Raw genomic sequence first — 13421 nt, forward strand, 5'->3', positions numbered from 1 at the left:
TGTCTACTCTAATCTTAACCGATCAGCTTTTAGCAATGTTTTTCCATTTTTTTGAGTTTTCTCAGAAAAGGTAAGCACGTGCCCGATTTGATCATTGCAACATAAATTCATAAAAATAACGTCGATTGTTTATTGTCAGTAAAATCAAAATGGTTTATTTCACTGAAGAAAGGGTAGAAATAATAAAATTACTTTATGGCTATAATGACAATACGCAAGTAAAGTGTTCGATGTTTACGTATTACAAAAAAATTATCTCCCGCGCTAAAAAAATTGAGTGCTTCAGAGTTTTTACGAAAATTCATTTTAAATACTGAAAAACGAGGTGAAAAGTTTTTGTCGCACCGTCCTGTATAATGAAAATTTTTTTTTATCTACGTTTGCAGCGGATTACTAATTTCTTTTTCTTAATTTTTTTCTTTTAATCGAGACAACGGTATGGCGAACATGTTCAAAAGAACCTGAAGAGATTTTAGATGGTTCTACGTATTCTCGATGAAGCATCTGCGATACCTTGTAATTCCCAATTAGTTTTTTCAGACAATGGTGCATCAAGTACACATTATTGAAATCTTCTAATTCAAGTAGGTTCACCTGTCGCTCCGCAAAGTTTTGAGGTAAAGTAAAACAGATGATTTTGGTAGTTCAGTTAAACCCATCAAGAGACTCAATTTTACCATTCAAGAGTCAAACTGAAATATGAATCTGCGTTTCTACATATATCTCATAATATTACGGATTTGCAAGTCCTTAAGTACCTACTTAGTGAAATGACCGAACTTATCTTAATATAATAAAAACAAATTAATAATAAAGGGTGAGTATTAAAATCTAATTGTAGTCAGCATTATAGTTGTCACCGGTTTACCATTCTGGGACTTTCAAAGAGCACCGTACGTTTCTTCGCTTCACTCCCTTATTAGCATTTAGACTTTTATATCTCCCTCAGTATCTCTGTAACTTTAAATTGAATATAAATCTATTGTTATTACCAAGAGATTATGAATCGTTACACGTTGTACATTACCGCAAATTAACGCTGCATAAATATGCACATTGGATAATGAAATGGCAATGTACTAGACACAAGGTTTTTACAAACAAATACTTTCTCTGAAAGCGAAATATCCATTTGTTGTGAAATGTTTATATTTTTTATATTTATTAGATATTTTTTTAGTCTTCGATTAAAATATAATAAATAAAGCAAAAATCTAACACCAAATAGACACTTTATACTCCCAAATCCAAAGCTAAGGCCGCAAATCTCTACTTTGAAATGTAATTGAACTTTGAAAACGACAGTTGATTAGTTTTTACCCAATTACGTGCTATTTGCCACTTTTAAATTAACTATCGTCACGGGTTAGAAAACCCATTAATATTAATTACATTACGTTATTCCAAACAAATCTAAATAATTACCTTTTTTCTATACTATCGCGGATTGTTTTCACTTGAACGCCCTTGTCTTACTTTTCGGTTGTAGATAGTTTTTTGCCACTGCTCATATTACAATTAAGTCAAAGCACCCAGTCTGATGTGCCTGTACATGTTTTTAATTTAACACGAAACCACTAAGCAATATTCAGAAAAATGAGAGTGGTTGGATTCTTTTATCATTTTTCCTATATGATGAAAATTTCCAATTCTGCGCAGGCCTACAACCTTTAATGACAAATTCTAACGTTTAATCTTTAGATTAGTTCAATAAGAGAAATGGAAACTATTAAAATGAATTACGAAATTCTCAAATTGTGCGTCTTATGTTGAAGTTCTTGGTCAAATGGTGAACGAAATAATTCGTATGTATTGCGGGCAAGTAAACAATTTTGCAATGTTTTGGGTTATTCTATTGTATCTATTTATAACAGAAATCGACTCTATAAAGCAGAAACTTTCATTGAATTACCTTCTCAGACGAATAAACAAAATTGCATGTATGAAATGTTCATGCAACCTTGTACCTCCCTTTCTTTTTGTTATACAAAGCGTTAGTACCCATTTTGTTGCTTCTCAAACATATGTCTCTCGAATATCTCCCAATACCTCAAGGTAGTTATTTCGTTGCTTTAGTGTGCCTCAAACCACCATATCTAGAATACTAAAATATTATCGACTGCATTTCGGGGCGTGCAATGAACGATAGTTTTCATTATTAAACCATGAATTTCATTAGGTATCCGGAAAAGGGGAATTTTTCTGCGCGCTTACGGAAAAGGGGTATTTTCAAAACAGGTTACTAATTAGTAAATACTAATTTTCAGTGCTCTATAATGAAAAAATTAGATTTCAACTCTGGCAAAGTTATGGCCTAGTAAAAAGAACGATCTAACATGATGCTTTAATGATTTTTTTCGACTAGTAGGATCAACCAAGCAATGCAACAGACGCTTAGTTTTCCTGTTAAACAAGCCCATCAATAACTGGCCCGTGGGGGCATCAAGTGTTTAACATACCCTTGGCTTGTCATTATGGGTGTCTGTCCAGTACCGGTGGAATTTAACGATATTGGGATGGTCCAGCTGGGTGAGATTCTCGAATACCATTTGGATCTTCTCTTCTTGGTTTTTGAAGTTCTTCCTTTCCGAAAACTGGACCTCGTTCCAGACTACCTCCATGCCCTCTTCCGTGTCCATCGCCAAGAAGGCACAATCGATTCCGGGCACATCGCGCTGTTCCACCTAGAAAAAGAAACGCTATCATTAGCGATTGGCGCCCAAAATAAATTAAATGACGTGGGAATTGTTCGCGTACGGTTTCAATATAAATAAATAGGCACATTTGCATAAATAAATGTTAAAGCTATTTGCGCTTTTTACCAAGATATGTAACGTCACTGCGGGGAATGCCCTGCCAAAAAACTTTAAAGGCAATTAAGCCTATTAAAACTGATCTTATAAATCGTTGCACTTAAGAATTATTGTTAATAAATTGCATAATTAATTGGTGTTACCCCGAATTTTGGCTGGATGTTTAGGGATAAAATTAACTTGTAGTGGGATTGACAAATTATTTGCATGTTTTCGGCAAAACCTTTATTCATCATAAAGTCACAGATATACATAAGTAGTAAATATTATCGCAAACAAATTTAAATTTAAAATTCCTATTCGCTTACTAGCAGTGAGTCGCGTTACATGCCAATAACAGTAATTATGAATCTAGCTTATAGTCTATCATTTTGTAAAATAGCTGTAAACATTGACATGCCTAGGTCAATGTCGCTGAGCGTCCTTTCATAAAAATAAACAATAAAAGTTCGGACTTTGCGAAATTTTAAGGTGAAAATAATTAGAGCCCGGGGTGATATGTGGGCGGTTTATGTTTAACAAGACCTTCTGTTTAGGCTTAGTCTATGGTTAGTACAAAGGCCGATAAACAGCTCAGGAGTCCTGGTGTAATATCCAAGGCTACGATTTGCACTCAAGGTAATAAACCATTCTAAAAAAATATCTGCATAAAGCTCGTACAATTGAACTAAATATTCTGATTTTTCTGGTCAAACTCGCCACATTTTCATTCGCGTACTACCTTGATATTAGATATGGTACCTATTTAACTTTTGTTATTAGAACATCGGTGTGTACTTAATCCTTGTGTTTAAGAAAACGTGATAATGCGCGATAAATTTTATGTTTGGGTATTTAAACCTTTATTACCTTGGATAAAAATAATCGTTACCTGAATTGTTGATGAGAGAAACTTTCCTTTTGAGATGTGCTGTAGTAAGAAATGCATTACTTCCTAAACGTGTTCTAATGGGATTTGCAAATACTTCAAGCTTTCCTCATTTTAGCGAATTAATAAATGCTGCCAATATGATATAGAGTATTAAACCGATTGTATCAAACTGCATCACATGTTTGCCATAGTATAGGAAAAATAGTTGGAGATGAGGGGTCACCCTAAGGGTTCACCTCCAGTAGTAGCGGCATTAGGACATACCTGCAGAATGGTTAAAGCGATTCCAAATTTCTTTTTATTGTCATTTCACACAAAACACATCAGTTGAATCTGAGTGAGGGGCACTGGTTACGAAACTAGATTTTCTGGTGAGCCTTTAAAGTAGGAGCTTCGCTTGTCGATTTGGTTTAAGAGCGGCTGCGAATCGATGATAACCGTTCATGGAGGCAATTATCAGACAAAAAAAGTCAAAATTATTTGTCAAACTATAACAAAAATAAAAAATATTTATTTTTTGGCTTCTTGGAACATTTCGATAGTTCGTTGCGGAGAAAAATTAATATTAGTACCCTGAAATGTATAGAAAAGGGTGTGAAGGTATTGGAAGAAATGTGAAATACTTCACTTTTTCTATAATACTATGATTTTTTCCTTTCATTTTAAACAATTATTTTAGAATACCTTTAAAAAAATCAGTAATTATAGCCCTTCTTGGTGGTACGAGGTTTTCGGGAAATTCAGGCAAAACTGATAAATTTCATCTGGGAAGTGTTAGCAAGTTTTTTTTAGAGGCCCGGAGTGTCAAGGAAGAAACTCTTTGTCCACCATGTAGTAGACTTGGAATTAGATTTCATCTCGTATTATTCCAACACTGTGTAAAACAATACCTTCTCACTGTTCAACTAATACTGTTATTGAAAGTGCAACATGCTCTAATTATTCTCTGAAATGCGGTTGAAACATTATTTTTATAGTTTGATAACTGTCTAGACTGAACACAAAGAAGCCTCCTATTTTGACTAAAAGCGGTTAATTCACAGGTCAAATGGTTAAAGCAAATATAGTTTTTATTGTTTGTTTTGTCTATATGGGTTTACAGGTAACATTTAAAATGGATGATAGTGGGCATTTAAAATGAAAAAAAAATTGGAAATATAAGAAAGGAAATTATTCAATAAATATCCAAGTTAGAAAACTAAACCAAAATAATTAACTTAATAAAGGAAGAAATAAACGAAACGTGGCGTAAGCAGGGCTTCTTTAAGAAAACTTTGCAAATAATTCTGAAACACCGAAAGAACCTACGAAAAAAAAAACGTTAGCTTTCCATCGGGGTTAACAAGCTAAACAGGAAGTAACAAGTTAAACGCCTCGGTTTAACAAGTTAAACAACAGATTGCCAGCAAGTTTTTCAACTAAAGTTTGAACCCAAGTCGCGTCCTTCTTTCACAGGCGAAACCATCATCTTACCTTCCTCCTCACTCACAACAGAAGTAATCGTTCAATGCCAAAGTATTTTTTGGACTTTAAAACTCGTGCATAATCTGAAAAATGCCAAACATTTTAAATCAGTTCAATGCCTGTGAATAAATCTTGATTGATCTTGACGGTGAGTAATCATCGGAAAAAAACTTTATCGACTAATGATCCCACGTAACTAAGTACGTTTCTTTATCATTCAGGAACTGCGTTGTTGGACTAGGAACGAGTAAACATTAATTTATTAACCACTTATTAATAGTTCAGATTACCAGGTTGTCCGGTTGGTCGTTTGAAGACGAAGATTGTTGATTAATTAGCCGTGAGTACGGGTGCTAAAAGATTGCCACTCAGCGCACCAAAGTCTGAGTTTTAAAGGAGTTATGAGGCTTTTGGTGCGCTTATTTCGTATCGTCGTATAAAATGCTTCCCATCAAAACACGTATTTACCAATTAGTAGTAGGTGCAGGTCCAGATCAACGTAGTAACTCACGAAATCCGTTACGTTCGTGCCATAAAAATAGAGCAACTTAATTCACTTAAATTCATTTCGTAACATTGCTTTCGATCACAATCAGTTGTTTGTCTCTTTCATAGCGGTGTTACCCAATCGATGTTTTTATTCTAAAAATAGCTTAACAATAATTTATCAAGCAATGTCAAATGGATTTCACGCAAATGTAACAATATATCCACCGGCACGAGGAAAGCAGTCAGTACTCAGTACCGAACAAGCGCCATTCGACGACTCTTTCTTAAAAATAGATTAATAATTACATGTCAGTTTAGCAGAAAACTTATTTATAAAATGTAAAAATATTACAAACGAGTAATTACCAAGGTCGATTTGGTAAGTGAAAACGAAATGCGAAATATTGTTGACGACCTCTGGTACGTAGAAGCAGCGCATCATTCAGCGTGTTGAAATATCCAGTTTCACTCTAATAGTAATTTGTGTATTTATTTATTTATTTTTTAGTTTACCCGTGCGGTAAACCGCTACTTCCAGTTCTGAAACCAATTTTTGTGAGTTTACTAAATGATCCGCAAAATCTGTTTTTTTTTTCTGACACATTTTTCCACTAAAAATTCAAACAAGTCATAACTCTTCAAGTTGGCACCTGCTTTGACAGGTTTACTATGCTCATTAGGCCAATTTGACACGTAGATTCTGAAATGAGACGTGACATGAAACTTTATTGTTTTAACAGACGCCTCGCGCTACTTTATCGCGTTTTCCTCTCAGTATTTCACATTTACTTCTTAGTATTTGAACGTTTTCTGCTAGGTACTGCTGAATCTTGCACTTTGTGCACACTAATGGTTACTGAGTACTGCTCTAACGTTAATTTATATTTTTGTCCTCCAATATTCAAATGTTTTCAACATTTTTACACTTTCAGTTTATGCCATTTTTACCTACAGCGTGTCCGGGTTAAGGATTTAACACTTTCGTAAAACCTTTATTTCTTAATCGATTTTGACGTTTTTTTTGTTAATTAGATATTCAAAATGCGCATTCGTCTAATGGAAAAGATCCCTCTTTACCCATAATCATAACCAATTGCGTGCATTTTTATAGGATCAAATTTCGGAAAATACTATTAGGGCTTTTTTGGGATTAAAACGAAAACAGATTTTCATTTTTCTACTATGCAGGATTTTCGAGAAAATCAATGAAACATGTTTTTTACGCAAACAAATTTAAAAATTGGCAAAAATGTATTTTAACAATAATTAACTAAATTTTGATATTTTCTGCAATGTATGCAAATATTAGTCATGGAACAGTCGCAAATACCAACAGACGTTTTGATCGTTATGGGACAATTGTAAAACTACCGGACCAGCAACGTAATCGCGAGCCTCAAGCAAACCAAATAATTTTAGATTACTTTAACCCATTAGCGCCCAAATTATTTTGTCGTGAAAAAATGTCCTGCTTTCTTCACGAATTAGTCTTTTAGCATCATATTTGAAAATTCATCTTGAAATGTATCTTTTTTTTCAGCGGTTTTTTTAAAAAAAGGTGATCTATATATAGATCACTGGGATGTGCCGTATACTTTTTAATTTTATTTTTGGTTAAATTATTTAGGCGTTATATTCATAAATTTTATTTTTTACAAAAACTATTTAATAAAAAAAATACAAAAACTAAATAAACTGTAAGTACAGGTCTACTTATTGTGCCAATGAGGAAAGCAAAGAGTACACAAGGTAACATTACATTTGTCACAAAATGTTAACTGAAGACCATCGTACGAATGCAGTTCTCGCTGCATACTTAACCACCCGCACAAGCTAACCTTATGTCCCAATAAAAATTGTTTTCATAAACAAATTTATGTCATAAAGGTTGTTTATTTTCTGCGATCTATATATAGATCACTGGGCGCTAATGGGTTAATACCAATCCGCATTCAAGTCTGAGGGATGCTAGCAGAAATTTAAACATTTCTAAAACTCATATCTGGGAATGTTTAAAAGGAAGTGGTAAGAAACCTTTTAAACCAAAATTTCTTCATTCACTTGAAGCTGGAAACCAAAATCTACAAATGGAGTTCTGTTTATGGCTCCAGAGTATGTATCAAGATGATCCTAACTTTTTAAAAAACATCCTATACACAGATGAAGCTGCGTTTACGACGAATGGTGTAGTATCGACACAAAATTGTAGAATGTAGAATGATCAGAACCCGAATTGGATAATCGAACGTAAACGACAATACTCCTCAAAAGTAAACGTTTTCTGTGGTATCTTAAATCAAAAGATTATTGGGCCATATTTTTTCAACGAAAATTTGAATGCTGCTCGTTTCCTGAGGTTCTTACAAAATGAGTTTAGTGACGCACTTGATGAGCTTCCCCTGAGTTCTCACTACAATTTGCATTTACAACTTGATGGAGCGCCCATTCATAATGCGGTTAATGCGAGGAATTGGTTAAATGATAATTTTCCCAGTCGCTGGATCGGACGAAATAGTCCTCTTATTCGTTGGCCACCACGATCTCCGGATATCACACTCATGGATTTTTTCGTTTGGGGAACAATAAAAAATAAAGTTTATGCCACAAGACCCCGGACCCGAGCAGAGCTTTGTGCGCGTATTAAAGAGACTTGTCAGCGCATAACTCCACAACAACTAAGTAAAGTACTGAGAAATAATCGTCGACGTATTGAAAAATGTATGCGAGAATTTGGGGGGATGATTGAAAATATCAAAATTTAGTTAATTATTGTTAAAATCAATTTTTTTGCCAATTTTAAAATTTGTTTGCGGAAAAAACATGATTTTCTCGAAAATCCTGTACAGTAGAAAAGTGAAAATCGGAACAGGTAAGTTTTAGGTCATTCTAATTAAGAATCTGTTTTCGTTTGTATCCCAAAAAAAGCCCTAATAGTATTTTCAGAAATTTGATCCCATAAAAATGCACGCAATTGGTTATGATTATGGGTAAAGAGGGATCGTATCCATTAGACGAATGCGCATTTTGAATATCTAATTAACAAAAAAAAAGTCAAAATCGATTAACAACTAAAGGTTTTACGAAAATGTTAAATCCTTAACCCGGACACCCTGTATATGCGTATGTGATTCATGCACCTCCCGGCAAATTGCAAGAGCAGCAAAACATGAAATTGCCAATTGAAAGTAGCGCTGAGTGCGACCAACCGGATGCGTTCTTATTATGACAACGTTTACCAAATTTTGCATCTACATCGCACTTAAAAAAACCCGGACACCGATCGACATTAAATAATTTGATACGGCCCTGAATTGGATAATTAATTACTGAAACTGATTAACATTGTCCGTTCCTAGAATGCTGATAAGCCACTTGAAAACACACCTACAAGATACTAGGCAAATACCTGGTAATGAAGAAAGTTGCACTAGCTATTAATAATTGCTTATGCACACAATGCCCTATCCCAACAAATTTTCTCCTAGGCAATAAACGCCTTCTAGAGAGGCAATTATCTAGGATGTTGCACGTTGCATTTATATAGTAATTTAACAATGACTTCTCTTCGAAATTTATTATCACCGTTTTAAGGTTTTTCTAGGAAGAGCTTGAGGAAATTGAACCACTATAAATTTTGTCCTGAGTGCTTTCATATGGGAGATTCATTTTACTGGCCGCAGTAAAATAGTTATTGCATAGTTAAACGATGCTTAATTAAACGGGGAAAGTTTGAGTAAAAACTAATAAAGTTTTTTTTTTCTGTGATTTAAAAGCCGACACTTTTGGGAATTCCCCCGGGCTAGCCAGCCTAAAAAAACACTCCGGCACGTGTTGCAAAACTTCACCGTTCTAACGAAATAAAAATAAACTGATTGGTCTATAAGACATTCCCTCCACATTCCACGAAGATATTTTTGTTGCGTTGCGGTTTTTTCTTCATTTTTTGGTTTTGAGTTTCTGTGATATCCAATTATTTAGGAAACCAAAACGACAATGATAATGAACTACAAGACGTTCTTACAGGCACGTATGCCACCACGTAGGCCTGTGTTAAAACACATATGTTTACAGTTTCCATCGGTCTCGGGAAGAACACATGGATAGAATTGAAGAAATTCAGTGATTGACTAGAATAGTACGTTAATACAGGGTGTTGCAAATTAGTATGCCAATCCGCTAACCACAGATTCTTTGAGCGAAAATAAGTCGACTTTCCTTATGCGACTTTTTTCTTTGCCGTTTTATACTCACTACACAGAGTGTTAGAGTTATTAAAAAATTAGTTTATTTGGTTATTAACTTCGGTACTTCTTATCGTATTTTAATGAAATTTTCTGGTGATGCACAATTCGATGAGGCGTTCTTTTCCTATAATTTAGGTAAAAAAAATTTAAACCGGAGAAGGGAAATTGGGAGTCATGGACACGTCCGTCCATCCCCCCCCCCCAAAAAAAATTCTTTTATCTTAATTTTTTCATTCTTGTAAAATGTTGATTCACCGCTTACTTTAGAAGATATTCCAGCATATTGCCTCTCAATACATGGCGATGTGGCGGAACACCATCCAACTGAAACCACATATTCGTTTAAATATCTGGGCAGGAATAGTTGACAATTTTCTCTTAAGTCCGGTTTTCATGCCTCCGCGATTAAAATGCTGAACAATTTCTATTTTTTTTAAAAGAAATTCATTTAGAGATTTACTAGATGATTTGCCCTTAAATGTGCGTCAAAATATGTGTTTTCAGTTGGATGGTGCTCCACCACAGTACCATGCATTGAGAGGCAATATGCTAGAATATCTTCTAAAGTAAATCAAAACTTTAGGAGAATGAAAAAATTAAGATAAAAGAATATTTAGTTTAAAAAAATTAAACACGTTCACCATTGGCGCGCCCAAACATTTTTTTTTTGGAGGGGGGGATGGACGGACGTGTCCATGACTCCCAATTTCCCTTCTCTGGTTTAAATTTTTTTTACCTAAATTATAGGAAAAGAACGCCTCATCGAATTGTGCATCACTACAAAATTTCATTAAAATACGATAAGAAGTACCGAAGTTAATAACCAAATAAACTAATTTTTTAATAACTCTAACACTCTGTGTAGTGAGTATAAAACGGCAAAGAAAAAAGTCGCATAAGGAAAGTCGACTTATTTTCGCTCAAAGAATTTGTGGTTAGCGGATTGGCCTACTAATTTGTAACACCCTGCATACACACAGGGTGTTTCGTGAGCATACCGATAAACTTTCAGTGAATGTGGAACTCATAGAAACATATATTTAGATTGAATAAAGTTAGGTGCGAAACCGCTTCATTTCTAAGATACAGAGTGTCTAATTTATTTTTTTATATTGTAAATATTTTAAAAACTTTGCTAAAGACCTGAAATTAGAGACACACTATCGCGAGATAACTGTGCTTGGTCTGGAACAGGCAGAATATTTCCACCTATCCTAGTGGCGTCCATGCACCCTTTTAACGGGATGTTTCTAACGAAAAAGATGGTACGCCACTGACTTTTTAAATAGGAATATATTTTTTAATGTTCCATTAATTCTTAATAAAAAAGTTTAACACATGAGACGACAGATTAATTTACAAATGAGCAGTATTTTAGTGTGACAATTGAAAAATTTCAATGTCACACAATGTCAATGTCAATGTTAAATGACAAATACAAAATTTCACGTGTTTGATTCGTTCAAAATTATTTGTGACGCGTCAAATTCGCAATTTTGACTCGTCGAGAACAGGAAAAGTTCAAAATATTTTAGTCGTCTTGTCGCCATCTACTTTCGCATGGAACCAAATTTTCAGACTTTATTTACTATTTATGATATTTTCCTAATCGTTCTGCGCAGCTTCCGGAGAACCACCCTGTATGATGCAGTTTAAATTAAAATCGAGCAAATTGACATGGTCCTTGATATTTGCCAAACATCTGAAGTTCTGATCGTGCCATAATAATATTGTGAATAAATTTTCCTTCCTGCCTTCGTAAATCAAATACCACACAGTCCCGCCATTACTGGGGGAACTATGTTGCTCGTTGAAAATAATCGAATATTTTCAGAAGTATTGAGTTACAATATGTAGTACCTTATACATGTATGAAATTCACATACGAGACGTAACAACTAACTTATTGGGACACTTTATAATTTTTAAAAGTTATAAAAATTTTATAGCAAATCATAGTTATTAGCCTCGAACGAATTATATTTTCAAAATGCTCATAGAGCGCATAAACAAATAGTGAAAACTAATTTAATAAAATTATCGTTAAACACCAAATATTTATGACAATTATAGTATATTGGGACGCTGCACATTCTAGCTCCAATTAATAACTGGTAACATCGCCTTTCGCTTTGATGACTGTTTGAATTCTTGCAGGCATACTTCTCAACCAATTTATCACAGAATTCAGTTGTAAGTGTGTTCCAAACCTGGCTAATCTTAGAGCTTCAAGGCTCCTTTGAGGGTTATTTCTTAGATATCTCTTCATTTCGTGCCAAGCGCATTCAATTACCTTCAAATCGGGGCTGCTTAAAGGCCAGGAGATTACATTAGTATTATTTTCGCCAAACCAATGGTTTGTTGAACGGGCGGGACGACGAGAGGCGCCATCTTGTTCGAAAATGAATTTTTGGTCGTCGTAGAACAGACGAACGCTCGTCAGTAATTTATTTTGTAATATTTGTCCATACTTCTCGGCATTTGTTGTACCGTCCATGAACAGCATTTGATCTTTGTCAAACTTGACGGGTCGTTTTCAACGATTCTTGTAAAAGGTCTCTTGTCCTGTCCGCATGACTCTTTCACTCATATCTCCAACACAGGCCTCAAATTTGGGTTCATAGCTAAAGATCCGCTTTTTCCAATCCTCACTAGGCCGTGAAACTTTTGATTTCGCCCAAATCAATCGATTTCTTTTTTGGGTACCTATCAAAAGGGGCTTCTCTTGGGCCTAATGAAAATTGTATAAAACAAATAAAAAGTAACATACCTCGTTAAAAGAGAACTACCGTGTAAAAACCAAATATAGACATACATATGTGTCAATTTTCGACAGCTCTCTCTAGATAACTTTAAATCGCATTCATCTTTCCATCTGATAGTGATTTCGTCAAAAGTGTTCAGTCTATGCTCTTTAGATATCTTTATTAATGCTCGTCGATCTCTTTCGCTAACAATTTCACGACGACCAGTACCTTTAATTCGACCTACCCTACGTACCTTTAATTTTAATTTTTTCTCTACCATTATGGTATTTTAAAATATTCTCAGCTGAATTTTAAGTTCTCTGCTATTTTTTTTACATTAATTTTCCGTCAATATGGCTACAAATTATAATTTCTCTTAGTTACTGCGAAATAAGCACTCCTCGGACCATATTTTGAGATTTTTTTTTAACAATTATGGGTTTACAAGTGACAAAATCTCCACTTGAAATAATGGGACACGTCAAAGTCAAGTCGTCGCAACCTACTTAGCTTATTTGTTGAGGAGTCCCAATATACAGGATGACGATTAAGTACGAGTGCTTATTTCCAGCAATTAATTTTTTACTGATTTTATCACGAAAAGTTCCCATGAACGTAAGCCTGCCGCGTCTTCGTTTAAGAACTAGAGTGTCAAAATTTATTTTTTTATTAATTTTATTTTTACATTTTCGGACAGAGATGTAGTAATCAGAAAAACTGTGATATAAGGTTTTTTTATTACTAAAAAGGGCGCGCGACATACAGGGTTCCGTCACATTTCAATTGACCCTAA

General features: G+C 34.4%; 1 protein-coding gene across 3 annotated transcripts in view; it reads right to left on the minus strand.

Moving 5' to 3' along the window:
• The window catches only part of Madm (MLF1-adaptor molecule), an 88280-nt gene that overhangs the window by 27680 nt on the left and 47179 nt on the right, over positions 1-13421 (minus strand). For all 3 annotated transcript variants that reach the window (XM_066299124.1, XM_066299123.1, XM_066299125.1), the window contains exon 2: positions 2460-2684. In XM_066299124.1, coding sequence (XP_066155221.1) covers positions 2460-2684 — 225 coding nt within the window. The remainder of the gene's footprint in view (positions 1-2459; positions 2685-13421) is intronic.

The sequence above is a fragment of the Euwallacea fornicatus genome, chromosome 32, assembly GCF_040115645.1.
Source record: "Euwallacea fornicatus isolate EFF26 chromosome 32, ASM4011564v1, whole genome shotgun sequence".
Classification (NCBI taxonomy): Eukaryota; Metazoa; Arthropoda; class Insecta; order Coleoptera; family Curculionidae; genus Euwallacea; species Euwallacea fornicatus.